We start from the raw sequence: 26,874 nt of genomic DNA on the forward strand, positions 1-26,874 counted from the left end.
CATGGTAATATAACAAGGGTCGCGATGCAGAAATCGCAGACATCAAGGAGTGGTTGAGATGTTCTTTTTCATATATTTACCCTTTTAAATGTTTTTTTCCCTTTGTTTGGATCTATTCTTTTTCATCTAACTTATCAGAGAAAATAAGACAGTAACAACAACAACAACAAAAAATACAATTATGCGATAGTTATGATGTAGATACCCGTGACTTTTTTACAGACACCATTTTTTTCCTATGTGACGTCATTTGTTTAAGTTTAAAATATGCGAGTGAATAATTTTTTGAAAGTCGTTCTGTTTTTAAAACGAAATATTAGACATCAAATAATGATTCTAAGCTAAAAATGACAGACATTTTGAATAATAAATATAATTACTTACCTTCTTTTTATGGCTGGGTTGAAACAAAAGCGGCTGCGTGACGTCTGTAAACAGGGATTTTCAGGGTAAAACGGACAAATGAAAAATAGTTTGGGGGCTTAATGCGCCATGAATCTGCTATTACAGCATATAGACATGTATTTCTATCAAACACAACAGTTCTTTTGGCTTAAAATACAGCAGTTTCTTTTAAAGAGGAGTGCAAGAGTAGAAACTGCTTTTTCAGTCTTTTCTCTGTTTTCCGCCATATACATATTTTAAATCGTGGTAGTTAATATTTTTCCTTGATGTTTTTAGGACCATCCATTTTTTGACTTCATACTTTAAAGTTCTTTTACCTTGAAGATAGAAAACCATGACAAATGAACGTGCATTTCCCATTTATTTCCATTAATTACACAGTAGCCTATTATAAAAACACTTATATTGAAACATTTTCATCTTCGTTTGGGTGTTGTAAATGAAATAATTGCGATAGGCTTTTTTGACAATATACTGTATATTTTTCAATAAAACACTTTGAGAGTCAACCCATTTCAAAACACAGTGACTTGGGTTGGAGCGTCGTTTGGAGACAGACAGCACCTAAAAATCAGGTTTTTTTTTCTTCACAGACAAATGTAGTCACTGAATTGTCTAGTAGGTCATACATGTTGACCTCCAGCACCTCTCCTGGGTTTCCGCCTTCCCTTTCTTCTGTCAGAGCCACTAAAACCTGCTGGGTCACAGCCATCCGCGATTGTTCATCAGAGGTGATCGACTGTGCTGTCTCGCCATCTGCTTGATGTACCGAGATCACCTGAATGGGAAACAATGACATTTTATTATCTCACCATCTGCTTGATGTACTGAGATCACCTGAATGGGAAACAATGACATTTTATTATCTATTACGTTAACATTTTTATTACGTTGTATAGTTTTCCCGGAAGCTCAGTGGAATTTAACATTTCTTATATGAAGTTGTGAATCTAACCTAAAGTTTAGAAAGGTAAAAAAAAAAAAGGGTCAAAAGTGATATTTAACAATGTACCAAAATGTAGCTAAAATGTAGATACTTATAAAGGGTCAAAAGTGATATTTAACAATGTACCAAAATGTAGCTAAAATGTAGATACTTATAAAAGTAATTGTTAAGTTGTATGACACTGTTTGAATGGAACTCAATCTGTATAGACAAGTTTCCTGAGCAAAATATGTTTGGTGCCATCTTGGAAAATTTCTGCTTCGAACTTCCAACTTAGAAAATACCTCATAAGTTGCCGTTGAAGTTAGCAAAAACCTCATAAGTTGCCATTGAAGTTAGCAGCGTGTTTGCCAAGTTCAAACTGCAAAATCAAGCCAGAGGAAACCACAGAATCCCCAAAAATGGATTCAGCATGACGTAGATGAGATCGTATGATTGTTTCCAATCACTTTGTTGCTCATTCGTGGACAAAATTATGGCAACCTGTCAGCCTTTGTTGATGTGAGGTATAGATTGATACGCCGGCCACTTGAGTGACCAAAATGAGATGAAATTACACATTATATTACATTTGCCGAATGCAGAAGGGCTGACACGGATTTTGTTGTTAAAATGAAATACTACAAGCCAAGTACATATAAACAAAAATAGTATGTCATTCTTTTTTATTGCAGATATTGATCGCCATCAAAAACATTTGGATAACATGATTCCATTTCTTGTTTTATTTAAAATGATTGGTGCATGTGTAAACAGGTCAATAAATCACAATTTATAAAATTATTATAGAAAAATATTAACAAAGGTTGAGCATACGAGGAATGTGTTATCAGCAGAGCTTAAGGGAGCTCAAAACTTTCACCCGACATCACGGAGACCCTTGCATCCAGACGGACTTTATCCCAATGTCCTCAGTAATCACAGCTGACATAGCGTATCTTATAGTTGCTGCAGTTAAAAAGCTTGAAGTTGCAACTCGGGATCGAGCTGACAGTCCGCCGCGATCCGAGGCACCGTCTCCAGGCCCAGCCTCTCGGCAGCCCCCAGGTAGAACGCACGTAGTCTCGATTTTTGTCCATCAATGTACAGTAAGTGTTGTCGCGAGGCACAACAACTTATCTTCCCTTGCCTAACAGTGTTTTCGACCTGTAAGCAAACGAACAAAAAACGTTAACACTTGCATTTATGTGGTGCGATCCAACACGTACTGATTAGCAACAGGCAGCAGCAGTTGTTGTAAAAATTATTGAACTTCATAATTACAATCATTGTAATATCAATAGCAAAGGCAACAAGTCGTTTCATGCGCCAGATTTTAGGTTTCATATTTTTGGAGCACATACCTTTCATAAGACAGCGGCAGCATGACTATATGAACACCCGGGACCTGCGATACATGTACAGCTTGCAGTTTGGAAGTCTCTTACGTTACCAGCACGCTTTGTGGTACGGAGCATTGAGGCACTGGCTTGGTTCTACATCCGCCTTCATGAAGACAAAATTCCTGTGTTCGTGTATGAGGACACATCCAACTTTGTGTCTGTGCAGGGACTGGAATGCCTTGGAGTTTTTAGGTTCCTAATGGCTTTTCATCCGCTGCCATAGAGTCAATAAAAGACGGTAATATTTTATTTGGGGTTACCCTCGGCTCTTTCTTAATGTCGTCTTCCCATGTTGAGATGGCAGAAGGATGCGGTATTTCCAAATCGTGTTTTTTCAGGGTTTTTAGTGAGAGATGCCACTCCAGCGCCATTGAAGTCAATGGTAAAAAACTTGAAAATGGAAGTCGCTTGCAGAAATGCGGAAGTACGTCGGAAACTTGTCTATAGAAAACCGTTTCCCTCTAGTCAGTTATTTTGGCTTCTCTGCTGCCAGAGGTGAGGACATTAAGTTGGTATCAAGGTATATTTTTTTGCACGGAAAGAATAACAACCATGGGTGAAAAAGGACAAGGCTGACACTGAATATCTCTTTTACGTGAATCATATTTTCCAAAGTATGCTCCAGATAGCTGAGGTTTATAGACCAAAATATGACTGTGAGCTCTTACAGTGTGTACACTGGACACCCGCTCCTTGTCAGCCTCCTCCTTTGTCAGCTGGCTTTCCATGTGGCAGGAAAGGAGGTGCTCTTGCAGCTCCTGGTTAGACGTGCTGACTTGGGAACAGAGGGGGCAGATAAAACTGTTCCCACTTGCTGCGTGCTGACTGCAGACATGCTCTTGCAACTCCTCTGACCCGCCAAACACCACGTTACAGTGCGGGCAATGCATGGTGGACTCTGTAGAACCTATGGAGGGAAAGAACAAATGTTATAAGATTAAATGAAAATACACTTTTTTTTATCCAGCTGCTTTACTGTGAATTATTTCCAATGCTAAGTCAAATAATAAATTCACCATCTTTGTGTTCATTTTCCATGTGTTTGGCCAGGCTAGAAGCACAAGGGAAGAATCGGAAGCAGATGTCACACTGGACTAGAGTTTTCAGTTGCCGCGTTTGGTTAGCAAACACCTCAGGGTGATTTGTCCTGTTATGGTACCACAGCCCCGACAGTTGCTGTGGCAACAGAGAAGTTATATTGAGTACCACAGGTCATTACCAAGTCCAATAGGTAATGAAATAATGACAAAAAGAAGACCATTATACCTGGTAAGATTTGTCACAAAGTGTGCAGATAAAGGGCTTCATTCCAGTGTGTACGGACTTGTGTTTTTCAAGCAGCGAGGCACAGGTGAATACTTTGCTGCACGTGGGACACTTGTGGCAAACTTTTAGGTGGAGCTCCTCTATGTGCTTCTGCATCTCATCTAAAGTCTGGAAACTGAGGCAACACTTTTGGCAGTTCAGGGGCTGCAACATGTCTGTCAAGAAGCAGGGGGAATCACTGTTTTAGCAATATGTTCATGTAAGTCACATTTCATTCAGATTTTTGGTGTTCGTACTGTGTGAGGTTTGCAGGTGGGTAGTCAAGCCGCTGGCTTGGCTGTGGCCTTTTCCACATTCCCGACAAACGTAGGGCTTATCGCCAGTGTGTGTTCGCACATGCCGCGTGAGCTCGATTGATTGGGCGAAGACAGCCTTGCAATACTGGCATACGTACATCTTGCCTAAATAAAATCATTGCACAAACCTCCGTGATCTACAATTAACACAACCAGCATTCATGATTTGAAAACAGCATGACGACTCATGTCGCCATGTTGATACCTCACCCTCAGAGTGTTTCTTCTTGGTGTGGTAAGCTAGCGCAGCAGCCACAGCAAAGCTCATATCACAGTGTTTGCATTGGTAGGGTTTCTCTCCTGTGTGCAGTCGCATGTGATTCTTCAAAGAGGATGTGGCGGGAAACTTGGCACCACAGGTCTCGCAGGCATACGGCTTCTCATCAAAATGCTCTGTTCGCTTGTGGTAAATCAAACCTGGAGAGTATGACATTAACACTAAAACAAGTGCTTTCTACGATTTCCATTGACTGCTGCTTCTGTTTTGGAGTGTGTATCATTATAGACAACAGTCAAAAATCACGCTAATAAATGTAAAACAAACTCTGGTTAATCAGTCCAAACTTATTAGGAGATGCAGCAAAAAATACATAAAATACAAACTGAGTGTTTCTTGCAAATACACACCTGATGGGTGTGCGAAGGTGCGCCCACAAAGGTCACAGGCTACCTTCTTTTTCTTCTTGTCTACTGCAGCATCTGGGTGAGCCTCAGCCAAATGGCCCTTAAAAGCCCGCTGGCTGACCAGCTTTGCAGGGCAATGTGGACACTGCACTCGACACTCCTTGGACATGGGGCAACGCTTTGTATGTGCTAGAACTCGACACTTGTAAGCAAATGTCCTCTCACACCAGCGACAGCAGTAGGACTTTGTGGTCTGAGAGTATATATCTTTATCTTGCACTTCAGGCTCTGTTATGTTGCTTGTTTCCAACTTGACTTCTGTTCCGCTGCTCCGCTCCTGTTCTGGGCCAGCTGTGAAGTCAACACAACTCATCAGCCCAATCACCAGAGCAACATTTTTTCTTTTTAAGTGCATTTTTTTGCATCACAAGTGTCTGCTTACACAATAATTCTGCTGCATTTCCTCCTGTCTGTTGTCCATCTAGCGCCTGCGTATCCTTCTCCAATGCCTCCAGCTGAGAGGGCTGCGATACAGCGTTGGAGGGTGCGCTCTGTTGGACAGTGTGGAGCAGCTTCATAAGAGCTTGCTCACTGACAAGTCCCTTCTCTACTTGGTTCAACAGCTTCCTCACTATTGAGCTTGGATCAGCTTTGCAGCAATTGTACACTAACTAGCAGGAAAACAAATCCATTCTCTTCTGACAAAAAGCTAGCCATTTTGTTAAACAGTGAATAAACTAAAGACATGTACCTCTCTCTCCTGTTCATCTAGAGCGCTGTGAGCTGATTGCTTCAACAGTTGCACAACATCTGGCACACTGGTAAGTTTCTCAGTCAGCTTAGAAGTGAGCTCCAAATGAGCTGTCTTGGTAATTGTTGCATTTTTTTCCTCTTCTATACTTTCAGTACTGGCGGTTGTTGCATCATCTTTCTCTACTACACTTTCACTGTGGTACTTTTCTTTAGGACCTGAGTACAGATATAAACACATAGAATTTTTATTTTAACCAAGGACAATCCGACTTCCTTTTTTATTTTGAAAGTTTGTTTTGGGGCATGGTTTCGCTCAACTTTGTGCATTTATATCCCAAAGACAATAGGTTCCTAAATAAATATTTACCACACAACCATTACAAACTGACCTGAGGACTCCAAAAACTCTGGACAAACTCTTTTACATGGAGGTTCATTTGAATTTTCGTTTGCATCTTCACATCTATTCTCATCTGACATATCTTTCGCTTGGATGCCACCTTCAGTTGGCTTGTCATTACTGGGTGAATCAACTGAAACTTCAGGGGTGTACAATTTCAGGACTGGTTTGAGGGTTTGGGTCTGTGTAGAGGAGGTGGATCCTGAGGTCTGCTGGTTGATTACATTGGCAAGGACAGTTTTAAAGCTAACAGCTACATCAAACATCTGCAGGTTGTCCGCAGCGGCAATGATGCGGCTGACATTATGTTTTCCCAAAGGTAGTTTTCCTGTATAGACCATGTCCAGAAGACAGCTGAACTCCTGTGAAGATACCAAAGATGTATCGATGGCGACCGTATCAGAAAGATCCAGCAGTGACCTAAAGGGAGAGAGGCAATTCCTTCTCATTCAGAACAGCATTTTTCATGTACAGTGGTATGAAAAATTATCTGAACCTTTTGGAATTTCTCACATTTCTGCATAAAAACACCATCAAATGTGATCTAATCTTTGTCAAAATCACACAGTTGTAAAACTGTCTGCTTTAACGAAAACCATCCAAACATTTATAGGTTTTCATATTTGAATGAGGATAGCATGCAAACAATTACAGAAGTGGGCAAAATAAGTGTGTGAAGCCTCTGCATAAAGAGACTTAAAGAGCAATTGAAACCAATTTTTACCAAACAAATTAAGTCAGGTGTGTGCCCAATCACTGATGAGCCCACTATATATATGCCCTGCCCACTATAAAACACAAACCAGGTAAGAATTGTCTTGATTGAGAAGCATTGTCTGATTTGCATCATGGCTCGGACAAAAGAGCTGTCTGAAGACCTGCGAACATGGAGTTGTCCACAAATGGAGAGAATTTGGCACTGTTGCTTCTCTCCCAATGAGAGGCCGTCTGCCAAAGATGACGCCAAGAGTTCAGCGCAGAATACTCAGAGAGGTAAAAAAAAGAACCCTAGAGTGTCTGCTAAAGACTTACTGAAATCCCTAGCACAGTCCATTATCTCTGTGCACACATTAATTATATGTAAAACTACAGCCAAGAATGGTCTTCATGGGAGGACTCCACGGAGGAAGTCACTGCCGTCTGAAAAAACGTTGTTGCTCGTTTAATGTTCGCAAAAAGGCACTTGGACACGCCACAGACGTTTTGGCAAAATATCTTGTGCAATGGCTAAACCAAAGTTGAATTGTTTGGGAGTAACACACAACATCATGTGTGGTGGAAAAATGGAACAGCTCACCAACATCTACACCTCATCCCCAACGTGAAGCATGGTGGAGGGAGCATCATGATTTGGGGCTGTTTTGCTGCCTCAGGGCCTAGATAACTTGCAATCATTAATGGATGAATGAATTCAAAAGTTATCAGGATGTTTTGCAGAAAAACCTGAGGCCCTCAGTTAGACAGTTGAGGCTAAAAAGAGGATGAAGGCTGCAACAAGACAATGATCCAAAACACAGCAGTAAATGAACTTCAGAATGGTTTCAGAAGAACAAAATACCCGTTCTGGAGTGGCCAAAACAAAGTCCAGACTTGAACCCCATTGAGATGCTGTGGCATGACCTTAAGACAGTGATTCATGCCAGACATCCCAGGAATCTGACTGAACTAAGTCAGTTCTGTAGTGAAGAATGGGCCAAGATTAGGTCAGACTGATTTGCAGCTACAGGAACAGTCTTGTTGAAGTTATTGCTGCCAAAAGGGATGGGTGGGGGGCAAAAAATATTAAATGTGATGGTTCACTTACTTATTTTTCCCCCTTCTGTCATTGTTTACATACTATCCTCATTAAAACATGAAAACGTATAAATGTTTGGGTGGTTTTAGTTAAAGGGGACTGTTTTCTTCGTGTGTGTGATTTTGACAAAGATCAGATCACATTTGATGGCGATTTAATGCAGAAATGTGAGAAATTCCAAAAGGTTCATACACTTTTTCATACCACTGGATTCCTTCCTGTGGTTAAGTTGTAAGTGTACCAAAGAACTGCAGGCCGGATTTTGCAATTCCACAAAAACACATTTTAGGAATCACTGACAGACTACACAAAAACCTTAGAAACAAATCAAAATGGAACATATGTACCGTCAGAATATTTGATTGTGGGTAGCAAAATAAAGTATTCACTGTACCTGAAAAGCATACTGGAAGCTGCCAGCACCAGTTTATGTGCCCGGTGGGGATAGTCTCCAACTAGAACAGTGCAGTCACAAAGGTGGCCCTCCTTACGCAGGGCCCACAGTTGCTGCATTAGCTGGCTGCTGTAGTTCGGGAGCTCAATCATTTTGGACTCTGGAAAGGAAGAATGGTCCAGCTCACTTAAATGTAGATAACATTGTGTTAAATTTTGAACAAGTCATATGTATATATTACTAATTGGCTGCCATGGAAGGTGAAAGACATTTATTACAGAATGAAGCAGGAAAAAGTCACATTTTGTGAGATCTGTCAGTCTCTCTGGATTAATGTAAACTTTTATTATTATTATTATTTTTTTTATTATTTCAGAACAAAACTCACAGTGGATTTACGTGAGCGGAGTCTACGCAAAAAAATTAAGACTACAAAACTCAGTTTATTGGCTGTCATTGAGAGCAAGTGAAATACAAAAATACACAAAATAAAAACTAGAATATGGGTAAAATAATGAGATTTTTATTTAAAAAAAAAAATTATATATATATATATATATATATATATATATATATATATATATATATATATATATATATATATATATATATATATAAATAAGCAGACTGGCAGTAAAGATTCTGTTTCACTGCCTTTGACAGCGATAGACGTCTAATCCGCCCATAATCATAATAAAATAAAACTCCCAATTCATTTGATTTGGAGGGGATGACAGGCGGCCGCTACAAACTACATGTTAACTACCTGGTTACTGGTTGCAAGACCACACATTCATATGCATATGCATAGGACAGTGTTTTTGAACAGCCACATCGTTTCTTAAAAACCGGTCCAAAGCGAACAAACCGAGTGTATTATTTAATCCCCTAGATGAAATTTAAATTAGCTAATGCTACGGATGCTAACTAGGCAAACAAGGTTAACGGTTTGTGAAAGAAAACCGCTTTAATCTCGACAAAAACTCCACAAGTACTTTACTGTTATGGTTTTACCTCACCATATTCATACGATCCGGTTCTTTATTTAAACACCGTTGCTGGACAAATCCGAAACGCGCAATAAAGCTTGACAATTTTTGAACATGGCGACATTCAAAGCTGTTGTGTGTTGCGACCATAGACATCATATAAAGACTAGAGCTGGAGGTCCCGTGGAGTGCTTCTCAGCGAGAAATATGGCCGCCATCTTGGCCCGGTCATCTGCCTCTCTGCATCGCTATTTCGAAGTTAGTGTATTAAAGCATTCGTACTTCGCTAACTAATACTTCATTGTATTTCACGTGAATTTTTCATCACGACGGATCTAGCCTTTATATCATGTCTGTGGTTGCGACATTTCCGCTAACGGAATCTGATACGTTTTTTTGTGCGGTAATGACAATGCCTTTGAATTTTAGGGTTTTCGGGAAATTTAGTATTTTGTCAACATCACAACATGTGCTATGAATCCAGAAAAAAAGGCCTTACAAAGTATTACCTTTACAAGGTCATCCTCGCTTTGTTTTTCCACGCCATCCATTGTGCGTTTTGTTGCATTTTGTTGTATTTAACAGCAACACGACAGTTACACCCAAAATCATTCACCTCATCTTGTTTTAAAATGCTGTATTGGTGTGCACTGGTGGCATTGAGAACCATGTTTTAAAAACAGAAGCCATCATTTTAGGTGCGTTAAAAATATTGTCTGGTTGGACTATTGAAATAACGTAAATTAGTCATGAGAATGCTCCATCCTAGGGAAATATAGCCTATGCACCTAATCTGTAATGAATGTCAAAAAATGTGAAATTGTGAATGAAGTAGAAAAACATTTAAAAAATAACTTTTAATGTCAATAAGAAATAACAGTACACATCACTGCTTGCAATCAGTTTCAAACGTTCAACCAATACGGTTCGCACTGCTAACATTTCTGTAGGAAATAACTGCTATACATATTGAGGTAAAATGAAATATTTTTTACATACTTGTGCATTTGACATCACACACCTGGATAATCTCAAGTGAGAATACACTTTTCCACATCTTGGAACACAGTATTGAATACTCTTCCTTAATTTACAATGCCAAAAGACAAAAATTGCAGTACTAAACAAAAAGGCCAGCATATCCACTTAATCATCTTTAACCGCAGTCAGGCGGAAGTGCAGCATGAGTCCAAAGACAATAATTGAGAGCTTGCCATTATAATGCAGGGGAACAAAATATCAGGCGCCATTCAACAATGGCTACTGAAAAAAATATAACACTTTTTTTTTAATAAACAGACACTTGATAACCTCAAACATTTCTTGTCCAAGCCAAATATGGTTACAGCTCCGATTGTCCTTAATGTCCAAGAAGTCCAGTGCCTAAAAAAAAAAAAAAAAAGTAATACAACAAAAAATATTGCCCTTTGGTACATGAACGTTAAGTGGAAAATACTTACCTTTAAACCCCTCTTCAGGCATTCCCACTATGAATTAAAAATTAGTCAAAAGTGTTAACAAAACATCTTATTTTTGATCTGACACGAATATACCTCTTTGAAATTATATTCACCTTGATACACATCATCCATTGCTGCGAAGTCAGCTATTGGCTCATCAGCCTGTGGTAACATAGTAGCATGAAACAGTTTTAAAGTGGTTTAATTTTATGAAAAATCTTGTGGAGCAGAAACCAAGGAGCAATGGAATAGCTTGAAAAAGGGGGGCAAACAAATGGCTGTGTGCTGCTTACCTTAAGAGAAATGATACTTTCTGGGATGACACCCAAACTGCCCAATGTCGCTGAATCGTCAGTCAGGTTTTTTCCATCAATGGAGAGGTTTTGGTCAAATGGCGCCACAGAAAAGGCATGCATAATCTAAAGTGTAAGCACAGCAAATAAACTTTAGATTTTGCTACTTTACAATTGAAAAATGTTTTGTCACACAGATAAAACTAAACTTGTGATCCTAAAATTTGTGACCTCAAGAAACACCAAATGCTTTTTCTTACATCTCATCCAAATACTTTTTTCCCCCCTACATCAAAGGATTTGTGTGGCCTTACCTGAATTTTCAGCTCCTTGAGGGTCTGATTTGCAGAAACAATGAGGGCTTTTTCGCCTCTGAGTTTCCGGTGTCGAGTGCTTCTCCTGATTCCACCAAGTTTTGTTGTGTTGGTTTCTAGTGAAGTTACTCCTGCAGCGTTCCCATCACTTAGTTTAAGCCTTTTTGCACCATCTTCGGACTGAAAAATTAAGAATAATAACACCATATATTTTAAATATTTATTACCAATAACAGAAAATGTGTCTAATAGACATGACTAGATGAGAATTTGGGGGGAGTTACCATGGTGGTGTGGTTACATAATATCACCACTATTAACTGTTGCTCTATGTATTGTAGGGCAAAATGTTGTTTCAACACATTCTCCACTCCTCGCTCGTAAACCACAACATTGCCAGAGTATCTATATGTATAAATACCAAGATGTTTCCATTGAATTTAGTAAAGAGGCCGTACCATTGTTATTTAGAAATAAAATAAAGAGAAGACTGCATCTCTTAAGTATTCACAATGTGTGCACATGTTCCTATCTTCAACAGTGCAGATATGCCTATCGAATGATATTGTGATGGTGCTGGAGTTGTTATTGCCATTGCCTCCAGTAAAAAAAAAAAAAAAAAAAAAAAAAAAAAAAAAGCTTAGTGCTGATCTACCTGGCTGAAGTCTGGATCAGTCCCACCAGCTACCTTCGGTTGCTCCTCCTTTTCCTCCTCTGCCTCGGAACTGCTGGCAGTAAGCTCTGGAACTGCTTCTTTGATCATCTATTCAAAACACAACACCAATGACATGTTTTTACGCATTAATGTGCATTAAGTCGTGTATATTTAAACATATGGGTTTGCCATACCCTTTTATCATCAATGATTTTGCGAATGTAAATGGTGGCTTGGGTGTACTCTCTAAGATCTTTCTGTTGCTGGAAAAGGAACCCCTCTCTGCAGTCCCAGCAGAGATCTGAATACATAAGCACAAATAGGCAGGAAACTATGAACCCACAATGGTAAAATAGAAGCTATACCTCAGTAACAGTGGTGACTTTCAAGTTTGATTATAAAATGGTAGCCCACTTTTTGGAAACTAATTGCAGTATTTCAGGAATTGAACTTAAAGGCTAGATTCACAGATGAGCTTTTCTGTTGGCATCATCAATCATTAGCCTTTCCAAAGCAATGATAAAGGTTCATCTTTTGTCATGTCAGTGCAAAAACGTACATATTCCGGCCTTCCTATTGTTTTTCAATTGGTTTCCATCTAATGTAGCATATTTACTGTTGTTCATTTATTTATGCAAAGTAGTTACTCTGTCAATTACCAAATCCTAAAAAAAAATGTTTTAACTTTTTTTTTTCTCAGATCAAACCCTTATCCCAGTTTGGTACTCTTACCAGGCTGAGTTGTGTAACTAGTGGTGAGACCTGTGGGGGAGGACTGTCGTAAGCAGTGGATGGAGATGGGCTGGTCCACAATAAAGAGCTTGCGGATTACCTCCCATTCACTGGGCCAGAGCAGTGCAATGCTGTGAAGTGAAATATAAACACTGTATGAACCCACATAAAAGTTATTCATGTTCATTCATTATGCAATCTCTTTACAAATCTTGACTCCAATGTTTTTTGGAACCATTCAAATTTCAATTTATGTTTTCCTTTATTTGAAAATTATGTGTGTACTTACAAAGAGTCAAACTACGTATATAGGATTTTGCTCTTTTTGGCTCTCAAAAAAGGCAGACGCTTCTCTTTCTCCCTCCCTGTCTTACTTGCCCTGTTTACTGATTTTGTCTTGTGCTTTTTGTTGAATTTTGCAATTCCACTGTGCCACCCTTGCCCACAGAGCTTATTTGGGAGTTGTTTTTCACCTCGTCTACACTTTTGTTTTCCCTTTAAGAAATCAGGGGACCGGTTCTGGAGAGAAGTGTGCGCTAGCCATTTATGTTAATTAGCAGCAAATTTCCTTTTATAAATCAGTGACTGCACAAAAATGTGTGAAGAGCATACATTGCACCTCCTTATTCATCATGAATGGGACTGTGTCTATGTCCAATACAGGTAGTCCCCAGGTTATGACGTACCCGAATTACATGATTTTGACTTAACGGTGCCGGAGTCTCGTCCACCATTTTGTCTCCAGTTTTTTTTTTTTTTTTTTTTGTTTCGTAACAGTATCTTGTCCACCATTTTGTCGCAACCTTATTTTTTACTTTATTAATATGACATATGATACATGTTTTTGGATAGTTCTAACCCGGGGACTACCTGTAGCTATAGACCCTACCCACGTGACGTCACAGCTCCGCTCTCCTGAATGGTACCGCCCACTTGTCCGTCAAAACATAGTGTTAACCTGTTACGGCTACGTACATTTCTCCTATTTACGGCGTGTTTTTCTGCTCCTTAACATTAATAATCAAAATGGTGAAGGCGTGTGTGGCTGTTGGTTGCACTAACAGAGAAGATGGAAGGAGAGACTTGAAGTTTTACCGTATTCTGAGGGATCCAAAGAGGAGAGCGAAATGGACGGCTGCAATTCGACGTGAAAACTGGGCACCAAAAAATCACCACAGACTATGTAGTAGTCATTTTATATCCGGTAAGATGCATTTAAGATATACTTAGAGGGTTTTGGGCTGACAAATAACCACAATTAAGATCATTGCAAGGCTAATCGCCGACAACATACGACGTAGTACGACATAGTTTCAAATTCAAGATGTTTGTGACTTCCCTTTCTTCCACCATCGTTATTTTTTGAATAATATTTAGCTGGTACCAAGTGAAAGAAACTGGCCTCGTCTACGGAGCTGACAAATAACCACAATTAAGATCATTGCGAGGCTAATCGCCGACAACATACGACGTAGTACGACATAGTTTCAAATTCAAGATGTTTGTGACTTCCCTTTCTTCCACCATCGTTATTTTTTGAATAATATTTAGCTGGTACCAAGTGAAAGAAACTGGCCTCGTCTACGGGGCTGACAAATAACCACAATTAAGATCATTGCTAGGCTAATCGCCGACAACATACACGTATGTATGTAGTGAGAGTGCTATCGCTAAACCATATAAACATTAAAAGCCTTAACTCCATTGACAAACGACATGAAATACTTTAGACTTGACAGTGGATGTTAGCAATAACAAAAGATTTTGAATTGAAAATTTCGTAACTCACCTTTCCAAGCACAAGATAGATTCCTGCCGAACGAGGACCTGTTTCACCCAACCAGCAACGAAATATTTATAAGCCTCCAAGCTCTTGAAGTTTTTCAAATTTTCGTGGGAATAGGCTGATTTTGTGTGGACAAGATAATTGTAAATATCAGCGTAGCAGATGTCAGGCAGACAGGGCGAAGACAGTGGGTCGAAAAACATCGATTTGGGCATCAAATATGGATCTGGCGACTGTATAGAACGAAGCTTTTCCACATAACGCCTTTTATGCAACACATCCAGTGAGTTTACGGCATCAGAAAACACCGGGTCTTCCATGAAATGCAATTTAAATTCCTCGATCAATTGAAAACAATGCTAATACAGAGACAAAATGACGGACAAGTGGGCGGAACCACACAGCGAGCACGTGGTTTTGTGACGTCGGTGGGTAGGGTCTATTAAAACTTTTGAATGTTTTCTACTGATTTTGTGGCACCCCCTAGAGGCCAGGCTGCATTTAGCATTTTCACTGACCAAAATCTGCATATGCAGGTCAGCTCAGTACAAAACACAATAAGTATTGAAAACTGAAATGAAGGGAAATAATTTGCTCTACAAAAACAAAGCGATTCCACTGCAGATGTAAATGCACACTTTAACTGAAGCTGTTTGCTTTATAACAGAGTGAGATTAAAGTCATACTATAGTTATGAAATTAGCAGCACTCACTGTTGTGTGTCTCCATTAATGAGGGAATCGTATGTAAACATGAAGCCTCCATGAGGACAAACCAGGAGGCTGTTGCCCACACTAGACACTGGAGAAGATTTAGTGGGTCTTCTGTAAAAAATAAAAACAGAAACCAATATTCCATATGAACAAATTATTAAGGTCCAGTTTCCACTGACAATTACGTGTAGACAATGAAAGTAAATGTAATACAGTATTACAGCACGGGAATACAGTATATAGTACAGTATGAGTGTGGTGGGTACACAGAAAGCATACCTGATGAATTTTCTCCACTCATCCACAAAAAACAGAGGGACAACGTAAAGTAAATCTGTGTCCTAGAGTGCAAATCAGAAAGCATTTATTACATAATCATGTCCGGCAGTCTACCACTGTTGATGATACCTGAGGCCACTTGGTGAGGGTTGGCCGGTTCTTCTCATGGAAAAGATTGAGTAGCTGGTTTTTCTGGTCCAGAGCCATCATCTTACTCACGGCCTCATTGTCCTTTTCTTCCTGTTCTAATGTCTGACACACAAGGATACAAATTTGGGATTATGCTTCACAACTTTGTGACGGATGGATTATGCTTCACAACTTTGTGACAGATTAACCACATGCAGCCATTTTATTTAATTGAATGGCTTTTGCCACACCTGTTTCTACAATTTTTTGATCCTAGTAAATGTTTATGGCAGATCACTGTAGTCAACCTGAAATTTATCACTGTCAGTAGTTTTGATCATATAACCACAAATTCCTAGTATAAAGAAAATGAAAGGCATTTTTAAAAGGTAACAATAAATAAAACAAATGAAAAAAAAGAGGCTCAGTAATATAAATTTTGTCTACTTACCTGACAATGCGTACAGGGACTTTGGTCTTGGGTAAATTCTAGGGCTTCTGGGAAGTATGCTCTAAGTTTGGTCCAAACTTCAGAAGATACCAGCTTGCGTTCGGTGTCCAGAATACTCAAACCGCCTGATGTAGCAACAACCATTTCCATTTATTAACCTACATCAGAACGGGCGTTTGTACATGTATATTATATAAAATAGATAACAACGTACCGTGCGTGCAGACAATGTCCTCGTTGAAAGTCTTCATCTCTTCCTCATTACCTTCTGAAAGCTCTGGGTTGCATTCTTTAAGCAGACAATCAAAATGGACACTCACCGCAACATAATAAAACATTACTTGTTAATGTAATTTCCTGCACATTCTACGCTGTAATAGCCACAACTGATGCTGTCACAGATACTACAGATCGAAACTTGCATTTAACATATTTATTTTGTATTGGTATAATGCATTAGGAAGCTTCAAATTAGATATGAATGTAAATATATATGGTCATTACTTCACAGATTTCCGTTTCTCATGTAACATGAATATTTCATAGAATGAAGTCAGCTCCATCAGGTCAAAACAGGTTCTCTCTTTTTCAGTTAGAAGCACCACTGTTCCTACCTTGGTTGTTGTCAGCATGTTCTCCCTTCCCGTTGCTCTCGCCATTGCTTGGTTTACTTTCATGTTCATCCTTCTCCAACTGTTTCAAAGCCAGCTGTCTCCAACTGCGCAGAGATGCCTTGCCTACCCAGTAACCTTCATCGCTGAGAGAGAAAAAAACGCACGAGTGAGAAAAATATATATTAGAATTAAAAAGGGGAGAACTATTCAAGAAAAAAATGTAAACTTTTAGTTGCCCAATGATCAAAAACATTATTTCTACTATCAGTTAATTGTTTCCAAGTTGGAATGAAAAAGAATAGGCCGACAGAATGTTGATGTAACAATAAAAAAAAAAAAAAAACAGTTGAAAACAGACAACAAAATGAAACAATATAAATAATAATCCTAAATTACAACTTCATCCATTACATAATCACCTGACAGTACGTTTGACTAGATTAGAGACTTCCTTGTGGTCTTCATTTAGTTGATTCTTAAGACGTAGCACCCTGCATCGCTGTCCCACACACTCTCGACACAGAGTAGAGCCTGGGGTTTAAGGAGAATGCAATATGTGTTGATGTTCTTTTCCAACATACAACCAGCACGTCTTACTCTTTCATACCATCCAGCCTTGGCCCCCCACCATAGCGCTCGTATAGGACCTGCCCAGCCGGCTGAGAAATCCTCTTGACATCGCCCACCTTGTCTGGATGCAGCTTGCCGTGAGAACACAGGAAGTGTGTGCTATCAATTTTCTTTATGGCAGTTGAGTCATCCAACCACTTCTTCAACCAATCTAGTGGTATAAACTCGTAAGGCTCCCCTGATGGCAAGGAAGCAAAAATAAACATGTTACCTTTTAATTTCTGTGGCTGAATTTTCCTCAAATGGTGGTCACCAACCAGTAGAAACCTCACCCTCTTTCCTCCCTTTCTCTCAATAACAAATGATGCTTGTTAATTACACCGCTTACCGTCTCGTGCAGGTAAGAGCTCATACAGCTCCTTCACTTCCTCATGCTTTGCTTTGCCCTTGTCGACACTCTGTTTCCTCATGTCCGACATTTCACTGCACCACTCTTCAAACTTATGGTTGTCTTGGTCCACCAGTCGCTGAAGGAATTCTTGAAATTCAGGAAAGTTGTTTGAAAAAAACAAACAAACAAAAATAGACAAGAAAGTTGACTTCAAGTTTAAGCAGGCTTCTGTTTTCGTTTTACATTCCTTAATGTAAATGAAGAATTCAGAATCTACTCACCAGGCACTTGAACTGTGGTCTTAGAGGGATCTATGGTCTCCTCTTCCTGGATCTTGTACACCAACATGTAGGCATTTCTGGAGCAGTGGTAACCTTTGCTGCACTTGGGCTTTCGTGTCTGAGACTTCACTGTTTCAGCTGAGGATCCCCCACAAAAGAGATGAAGGATGAAGTAAATACAGTGCATTAGGACTGATAATTCTTCAACCACACAATTAAATTAGGCTGTTGGTCGGGAGCTTCTGTGCAGTATCCTACTGTAGTACTGCTTACCAAAATCATCTTCCGTACCCAACTGCAACTTCTTGCCTTCCATCTTTTCAATTTCTTCATCATTGAATTTGTACCAGTCACTGGTACGAGCGTCTTTCACATGGGCAATATAGTGTCCCGAGTAAGCACTGACGCCACGATGAATCAGCACTGCACTCAGTTCGTACACGCACTTCTTATCTAGCAAACCAATCAGAACACACACATTTTGGTTCAGTAGTATTAGGAAAATGGACACACACAAAATCTGTTTAAAAAAAAAAAACGATTTTACAAATATTTGAAAGACCATCCATTCATCTTCTACCGCTTCATCAGAGATATCAAAGTACTGTATGTGAAATAAAAAATTGGTAATACCTTTCGTTACTTCAAAAAATGGTGCCATATCTAGTTGCTCAGGGAAACTGATGTAAGTGTTGAGTTTCTTCTTGTGGCCCGTTTGTCTGCAGATTACATCATGAAAGCTGTCACTAATCAGGTAACCAACATACAACCCCTGGCAAAAAATTATGGAATCACCAGTCTCGGAGGATGTTCAAACAGTTGTTTCATTTTGTAGGAAAAAAACAGATCGCAGACATGACACAAAATTAGTCATTTGAAATTTCCAGCCTTAAGAAACGCAAAAAGAAATCAAGAGAAAAAGCTGCGGTAGGCGGTAAGTTACCTTTTTAGACCAAGCTGAATGAAAAAATTATGGAATAACTCAATTTTGAGGAACCAAATATGGAATCACCCTGAATGGATGACATGAATCATGGCTCCAACGCAAGAGATGTCAATTGAAACAAAAGACATGCTTATTAAACTACGTAAATCATCAAGCAGTGTCGCAAAAGATAATATGTTGTTTCTCAGTCAGCTGTCTCTAAAATCTGAAATCTTGATCAACTACAAATAACATTGGAAGGTTGTGAAATGCAAGCCTACTGGTAGACCATGGAAGACATTAAAAAATCAAGACAGAAAACAATATGCAAAAAGCAAAATGTCTTGAAAAAAAAAAAGCACAACAAACAAATGGGGAACCAATGGGTGGAAATTGGAGTCAATGTCTGTGACTGAACTGTAAGAAACGGCCTAAGGGGAATGGAATTTAAATACAGGAAAGCTAAACAAAAGCAATAATTAACACCTAAAGAGAAAAAAAACAAGATTACAATGAACTGAGAAAAAGCAATCGTGGACCGTGGATGATTGGATCAAAGTAATTTTCAATGATGAATCGTGAATCTGCATTGGCACAGGTGATGATGCTGGAATTTTTGTTTGGTGCCATTCCAGTGAATTTGCTGAAAACCTGGAGAAAATATGCAAATTTTGACAGCCATTGATGATATGGGGTTGCATGTCAGGCAAAGGCACTGAGAAGACGCCTATCATCACATCTTCAATAAATGCACAAGTTTACTTTGATAATTTGGACACTTTTTTTATGCTATCAATTGAAGGGGTGTTTGGGGATGATGAAATCATTTTTCAGGATGACAATGCATCTTGCCATAGAGCAAAAACTGAAAGCAAGAAAAACACATAAGATCAATGTAATAGACTATAAATAGTCCAGATCTCAATCCAATTGAAAATCAGTTGTGTAAGTAGAAAAAAATGGCCCATGACAAGGCTCTTCCTTGCAAAACTGATCCAGCAAAAGTAATTAGAGAAAGTTGGAGCCAGATTGATGAAGAGAAATGTTTGTCACTGGAAGTCCATGCCTCTGAAACTGTGAGCTGTTACAAAAGCCTGAAGTGGTGCTACAATGGACTAGTGGTGTGTTAGGTTTCTTTTCTGTGGTTATTTTTTCATGATCCCATATTTTTTTTCCACGGAATTGAGTCATTCCATGTTTTTGCTATGTTTTATCTAAAAAAGTACAGTAACTGTTACATACTAATATTTTTCCTTGATCTTTTTTAGTGTTTCTTAAAGCCAGAGAGTTGACATTCAAAATGACTTTAGTTTTGTGTCATGTCTGTGGTCTGCTTTTTTCCCCTACAAAATTTATCAACTGCATGAACACCCTCAGAGACTGGTGATTCCATATTTTTTGCCAGGCGTTGTATAGAGATTGTTTTATGCTAATCATCTCCAATATTATTAGTGGGTTTTATCTATTACAAACCTGTCAAAGACAAAGCGCATGAGTTGCAGGTTGAGGGTCGGAGGGAGACTGTGCAGTCTTATTCTCCGGGTAGCGTTCTGTTTGCTTTGACAGTTTTCACAGAGGTAACGGTTGTCTCCATCCAGTTTTTCTTCCTGAACATTGATTAGCAGAGTTCATTTCTGATTTCAGTGGCCCCTCAAAAATTGACGTTCAAATAAAAAACACACAAGTTTCTACTTTTCCTACTACTCTCACTTACGCCTACCTTTAGAAACTCTGTAACACAGTCAGTAAGATTTTTGTGGCCCTGAATGTTTAATTCCAATTCGTAGAATCTGGAGGGCCGTGCAGATGATCGCCCACATTGGTTACAGCTGGAAAACAAGAGAGTCACTGCAAACCTGTATGAATAATTGCATTTTTGCTGTCCTACAGGAGAAACTGTACGCTAAGGTGATGCATCTTAAAACATATGCTGACAAATGGGAAGTTGCTTTGCTTACACAGTTACATATGAGAACTGTCCACAGAATTGCTGCTGAATAACATTTTGCAGAGTGAGGCTTTTCTGCTTGGACAATGTGTCTTCCAACAAGGACAAGAAGAGCTTTGAAAACTCCTGGGCATCCTGAGAGATAAAAGGTTGCCTTTAATACTTTGTGTACTGAGGACTTTATTACTAGGGCATTATAGTTTTCTAGTGATATAAAGGAAATTGGTTGACAGTTTTAGTCTCTTACTTGCTGCTGCCCAGTGTCTAGGCCAAGAGCTTTAACCAGCCCAGAAGGATCAATGTACTTTCTGTTGCTGTTTTGTAAAAGTGCAAACAAGTACTGCAGATGCTCACAAATGGACTGAGGTTCATAATCTGAAACAGATCAAATATTCGTCAGTAACCTATAAGTCTGCAGACCACGTCACCACAAGTGTTGTAATTACAGGTGTGTGAAATTTCCGATTCTTAGATTATTCGCGATTCGGCCGTGGAAGATTCAAGAACGATTCACAAACATCCAAATTCCGATTATTGAAATATGCCAAATAAAGTGGAAGCCTGAGGGGATTTTTGTACAATTTTTGTAACTAATGTATGAAACATTAAAAGCAGCTAATAGCTGTGGGGGTGCATCAATAATCGATTTATAATCGAATAGTAGCCTCTGAATTGTAATCGAATCATTAGGTGCCCCAAGATTCCAACCTCTAGTTGTGTTAGTAATAATTAGAGTATACCAACGCCGGCGAGTGTCATTTTGCATCTAGTTTTCTCTACATGTGCTAACGCTGCTGAGTCAGTCATTTCGCATCTAGTTCGATATCCATCCATCGATATCCGTGCTGACTGTGTTTCAGTTCCGCTTTACTTGGCACATTTCAATAATCGGAATTTGGATATTTGTTAATCGTTCTCGAGTCTTCCACGGCCGAGTCGCGAATAATGTATATATATAGAATATCGGAAATTTCGCACACCTCTAGTAATAATTTCATTATACAACTCAAATTTCCATTAGAATCTTTTTGTTTGGGTTTTAAAAAGTATGTGACGATGTTCTCGACCATAAACGAATCATAAATATATCAACTATTGTACACACTCATTAAAGTGCTTGTTAAAAACGGTAATGTATTCTTTGACCAAACTATATCTGGTCTTTTACCTGACTCTGTATTATGTTCCTGTGCACGGGAATTGTAGCATTGATAGAGGCTTCTTCGCAGCTCAAGATTGTGGAACCACACTTGGAGAAAGGTATTGACATAACACGTAGCTCCCAGATTGGTCAAACCAACAAACGTGTTCTGTAAGAGCAACAGAAAGATATTTAGAGCAGTGCATAGAAATTCAGATCTTATAAATTAAACAAAGTAGTTAGCACGTCTGCCTAACAGTTCTGAGATCAAGGGTTCAATCCTGGGCTACAGCCTTCCTTTGTGTTCTTCCGTGCCTGCGTTGGATTTCTCCGGGTACTCCGGTTTCCCCCAACATCCCAAAAACATGCATGGAAGGCTAATAGGACAATCGAGATTGTCTCTAGATATTAGTGTGTGCATGAATGGTTGTTCGTCCCCTTGTGCCCTGCGATTGGCTGGCAACGAATTCAGGGTGTACCCTGCCTGCTGCCCATAGTGAGCTGGGATTGACTCCAGCACCCCTGTGACCCCCGTGGGGATAAGTGGCTGGGAAAATGAATGAATGAATAAAGTAAATATTGTAGGGATGAGTGTGTGTGCGAATGGTTGTTCCGTCTCCTTGTGCCCTGCGATTAGCTGGCGACCGATTCAGGGTGTACCCTGTCTGCTGCCCATATTTAGCTGGGATTGGCTCCAGCACCCCCTTGATCCTCTTGAGGATCAGCGGCTCGGAAAATGAATGAATGAATGAATGAAGGAAGTAAACACTGTACCTTATCTCGGCGCTCTGAGTTTGGGTCATCAATATTGTGAAAAGCATTTTCATCAATCTCTCCGAGCCACGTCTGTTCACCAATGCCAACAAGGCAATTGGGATTGCCTTTGCAGTTCCTCCTGAAAAGTTGCATCAAAGCAAACGTATGTAAATAACTATAGTGTGTGGCAGATGAACAATGTGCACACAAGTTTTAAAGATGCTTCAAGTCACAACCTAATTGGGGCACAAATACAAAACAATAACGGATAAATTCCTAGCATGATGTTTTTTGATGTCATTTGACGGTTATGTCGCAATGCAGTGCCCAATACAAAGATTATAAAGTTGATACGCAGCATTTGGGTGATTTTCTATATCAAAGAAAACAAACGAGCGTGCGATAAGAATCAGCATTGGTTGTTCTCACAATCGAATATAATCTGACATTTCTTATATTACCTGCAGGTTCCTCTCTTGCAGGCCGGAAGATTGATGCGGTATGCTAGCTCTATATGCTCCTGACTGATTTCTTCAGGTTTTACAGACTCAACCCAACGCCAAGCCGCTTTCTCCAACTGTAAGCGCGGCGTCATAGTCCTAAAGTGTAAGGTTGCCAAAACGGATCAAAAGCGTGCACGTACAATCTGCAATGTGATGAGAAAGGCCAACCTACTTCAATGAATGCTACCAGAGGCGGCTAACACAAGCTAAATACAAAACTAGCAGGTCATTGCCTGCGTTCAGTCTTAATTATTTCAGAAGCAGCATGCCGCAGTTAAGAGATGTGGCGCTAATTTATACAGCTAGAGGAGGCTTAATTTTCTTTGACATAAATATTTAACTCACCACGTTGCATCGACAAAGTGACACAGTAAATATCAAATGAAATGGATACCTTAAGCATCAACTACCCTGCTTTGAGTAATATTGGCTACTTGCTAAAATGTAGCATAGCCCAACCCGACCTTGTTTGCCCCTCCGTATTCCAAAACGCTAACGAGTTTTGAGATAAAAGCAAGTATTATCGAACCTTGCGTCACCAATCGGTTGGTGTGATTTCACATTTTATTGAATTTTATTTCAGATTTAGCGCTCTTGTGTCTGAATTTAAAAATTACCACTAAGCTATATTTCGGCCGACGTCAATAAATGACGTAGGCGACAGCCCTGTTGAGGAAGATGGTGCTAGTTCTTCTTCGTCTAATTCTTTTTCCATATGTCGGCTGGACGCAAGCTCGATGCAGCATTACTGCCGCCTATGTTTTTCTGTCAGTCCCTCCGCTCGCCCGTTCGTCAAATTACAAAATCATCCATTTATGATTCATATAATTACATCTGGTTGTACTGTGGACAATGAAAATAGAGTCTTTATTCTATTCAAGTCCATCATGATGATGATGAGGATTATTATTAATCTATTCGGGGACAGTGGTCACCTCAGTGGACAGCTATTCAAAAGTGGGCACTTAAATCAACACTAGGTAACTTTTCAACCTTTATAAAACATTTCCATAACGTTTGTGATGATATGTCAACTGACAACTAGCTGAATGACATCTCCTATATATCTTGGGGGGGTCTGTATCACTTTCACCAGCTCAAATTAACTTTGAGGAGGGTAGCAGGAACCCTGCCACCAGTGTTGTTAACTCATTTGCTCCCAAAAACGTATAAATACGTTCTATTTCAACTGTTTCAGTGTCCCAAAGACGCATTTATACGTCTTTTACGTTTTTTTTCACAAGAGAAATCTCTGGGTTCTTATTCAACTTAGCCCCAAAGCACCACGCTGAAAATCAATTTTAAAGCAATAAAACTGGCCACTGGAGGGTAGTAGCGCATTTGGTAAGACCCGCAACCCGATTCAACGGAAGAGAACGGCCGGGCTGCACGGCCAAGGCGCCGGCGGAAGACAACAGAATGGATGTGCAGGATGCCAGGTGGCGGACAGCCGAGCAGAACAACCGGGAGGATGCCCGCGATGCCAGGCGCTGGACAACCGAGCAGAACGACCGGGACCACCAGTGCAGTGGACGATGCTGTTGAGTCCGTGCTGCTCGCCGATCAGAGACAGGCGGCGATGGGGGAAAAGTTTCCCCCGGCTGTCGCGGCCATAACAGCATAATCTCTCAGTTAGTTATGTGTAAATAAATTGTTACTTTGCTATCAAAAGCTCTATTTGTCTTGTTGCTTATGTTATTTTGTAAAAGGAAAACATTATTCAGATGTTTGGGATGTAACTAAAGCAAAAAATAGCTGTGTTAAAGTTATGTTTGAAATGTATGCTTTCACAAAAAGCTCAATTTCTCTGTTTTTTCATCAGAAATTGGAAAATTGCTCAACTAAGCTATTTTCTCTAATGCTGATTTCTAAAGAATGGAAAAAGATTTGAACTAACTTTTTTCCTGCTGAAAGAAGAGAGTCTAATCTTTCTTTTGGTGGGTCCTTGTTTATATAGCAATAGAACAGAATTTTCTGTGGGCCTTGCAAAATCAGTCAAAGTCCAGTAAAACGGCTGGGAGCGAAGGGGGTTGCACCGGTGAAAATGGCTGGGAGTGAATGAGTTAATAACGGCGTTAGAATATAACGGCGTTATTTTTTTTTCAGTACTGAGTAATCTAACTAATTACGTTTCTCATCTTGGCAACGCCGTTAATGAGGCGGAAAAGGCGTGCGTTACTATGCGTTACCATGTTGGTTGAATGATGCGAGAAAAGGCTGAGAGAGATGGACTCACGGAGACGAGAGAGCAGAGCAGGAGTGGGGTGGAGGAGTTGTGATGTAAGTTAATTTAAAAGTACATCAGTTCATTTTTACTATGTTATTATTTTATTGTTTTTCTTCTCCCTTTGCCACCTCAACATAAGAATGACAACAGAAAAACGTCATTGCATGTAATTGACTTTCCGATAATTCAATTTAAAGGGAAAGATCAGAATTTTTCACGTAAGGCTTAATCTTCGAGTTCAGGGAGGTTTAATTAGTCGATGGAGTTGATTTCAATCACCATTGACTTGTGCTAGCTTAGCCACTTCGGAACCCTTAAACTAACAAATAACTGAAAAACTGCATGGAATTTGGAGCGATGACTTCCCCCCCATCCCCCCGCTGCAATGGCAAAGCTACAAAATGACCGCGCATGCAGGGGTTCCAAGCTATCACTGGAACCCTCCAGAATGAAGGAAAAATACTCATTTATTCATGGATGTACACAGATCAACATTCGCTCGCACATCTCAAAAGGTGGCTGCACTCAGCTCAAATTTGCACCGTGTCTGCACACACCTTCTCAGTCCCAAAACACTTAGCGCGTGTGACTCGAGACCAAAACAGGAAGTAAGTGTGAGTGATTACCATGGAAACGAACACGTAGTGGGAACCTTTCTAGCATTTTCTATTCAAAATACTCTTCAAACATGACTACAATATTCTTCATTGTACATACATACATACATACGAAATAGTATCGCACAGACACTAAGGAATGTAACTTTAATCAGATTACCAATTTGGAAAAATGAACGCGTTAGATTACTCATCAGATTACACTAACACATTAGTGACAACCCTGCTTATTACAATTCATTCTTCACACAGCTGCAAGAAACAATGTTGTTTAATCCATCTGCAGGCGACCAGGAGATCATGATTTTACGACACTATGCAGTTGTGCGCTGGTCCTCATAGAAAATGCAGTCTTCCTTAAGGCAAAACACTACCGCTTTTGTCCACCGGCGTCGCAAAGATCGACCAAAACTGGAACGTTACCTGTTGTTGCTTTTAGACCTTTAAAGCTTTATTGTTCAAGTGACTAGTTTTGATCCTTCAAACCCTCCTAAATACTAGCAATTATTATTAGATTATTTTTAAATTATTAAAAATACATTTATAAATAACACAATGTTAATGAATAATAAATTAATTAAATTTAAAGAAATAAAAACACAAATTCACACTGGTTAGGGCCCCAAGTAACACTCTAAAGTTGTTTTTTTCATCGTATCTAACTTGCATGCTCATGTTTCAGTTCTACTGACGGCGCTAGACGTCCAATCCATTTTGATTGGGACGTGTGAATGTTTTCATTTGCCCTTCCCAGTCAAAATGGATTGGACCTGTAAACG

At 39.6% G+C, this 26,874-nt stretch overlaps 2 protein-coding genes across 10 annotated transcripts; both read right to left on the reverse strand.

Annotated features, from left to right (window-relative positions):
• Nucleotides 1–749: 749 nt before the first annotated feature.
• On the reverse strand, nt 750–9,477 carry zbtb40 (zinc finger and BTB domain containing 40). Of its 4 annotated transcripts, none has more exons than XM_057844996.1 (12): nt 9,341–9,477; nt 8,322–8,481; nt 6,122–6,552; nt 5,731–5,948; nt 5,422–5,530; nt 4,983–5,330; nt 4,566–4,772; nt 4,296–4,460; nt 4,000–4,214; nt 3,750–3,909; nt 3,402–3,640; nt 750–1,183 (listed from the first exon to the last, which is right to left on the reverse strand). In XM_057844996.1, exons 2-12 carry the CDS (start codon nt 8,471–8,473, stop codon nt 977–979), a joined length of 2,451 nt encoding a protein of 816 aa, XP_057700979.1. In that variant the 5' UTR covers nt 8,474–8,481; nt 9,341–9,477; the 3' UTR covers nt 750–976. The 4 variants fall into 4 exon arrangements, with proteins under 4 accessions (XP_057700979.1, XP_057700977.1, XP_057700978.1 ...); XM_057844994.1 differs by having other exon boundaries at nt 5,422–5,650; XM_057844995.1 differs by lacking the exon at nt 9,341–9,477 and adding an exon at nt 9,088–9,295 and having other exon boundaries at nt 5,422–5,650.
• Nucleotides 9,478–10,152: 675 nt separating this feature from the next.
• On the reverse strand, nt 10,153–23,932 carry usp48 (ubiquitin specific peptidase 48). Of its 6 annotated transcripts, none has more exons than XM_057844991.1 (28): nt 23,597–23,932; nt 23,210–23,347; nt 22,767–22,887; nt 22,020–22,161; nt 21,099–21,226; nt 20,862–20,986; nt 20,624–20,732; nt 20,377–20,510; nt 18,612–18,697; nt 18,252–18,431; nt 17,979–18,116; nt 17,695–17,844; nt 17,344–17,544; nt 17,156–17,267; nt 16,737–16,879; nt 16,337–16,411; nt 16,123–16,247; nt 15,672–15,794; nt 15,543–15,604; nt 15,264–15,374; nt 12,765–12,895; nt 12,227–12,333; nt 12,033–12,140; nt 11,378–11,557; nt 11,064–11,189; nt 10,884–10,932; nt 10,771–10,797; nt 10,153–10,693 (listed from the first exon to the last, which is right to left on the reverse strand). In XM_057844991.1, exons 2-28 carry the CDS (start codon nt 23,341–23,343, stop codon nt 10,671–10,673), a joined length of 3,150 nt encoding a protein of 1,049 aa, XP_057700974.1. In that variant the 5' UTR covers nt 23,344–23,347; nt 23,597–23,932; the 3' UTR covers nt 10,153–10,670. The 6 variants fall into 6 exon arrangements, with proteins under 6 accessions (XP_057700974.1, XP_057700973.1, XP_057700972.1 ...); XM_057844990.1 differs by having other exon boundaries at nt 23,210–23,394; XM_057844989.1 differs by having other exon boundaries at nt 23,424–23,932.
• Between the last annotated feature and the right edge of the window lie 2,942 nt (nt 23,933–26,874).

This window comes from Corythoichthys intestinalis, chromosome 9 (assembly GCF_030265065.1).
Source record: "Corythoichthys intestinalis isolate RoL2023-P3 chromosome 9, ASM3026506v1, whole genome shotgun sequence".
Classification (NCBI taxonomy): domain Eukaryota; kingdom Metazoa; phylum Chordata; class Actinopteri; order Syngnathiformes; family Syngnathidae; genus Corythoichthys; species Corythoichthys intestinalis.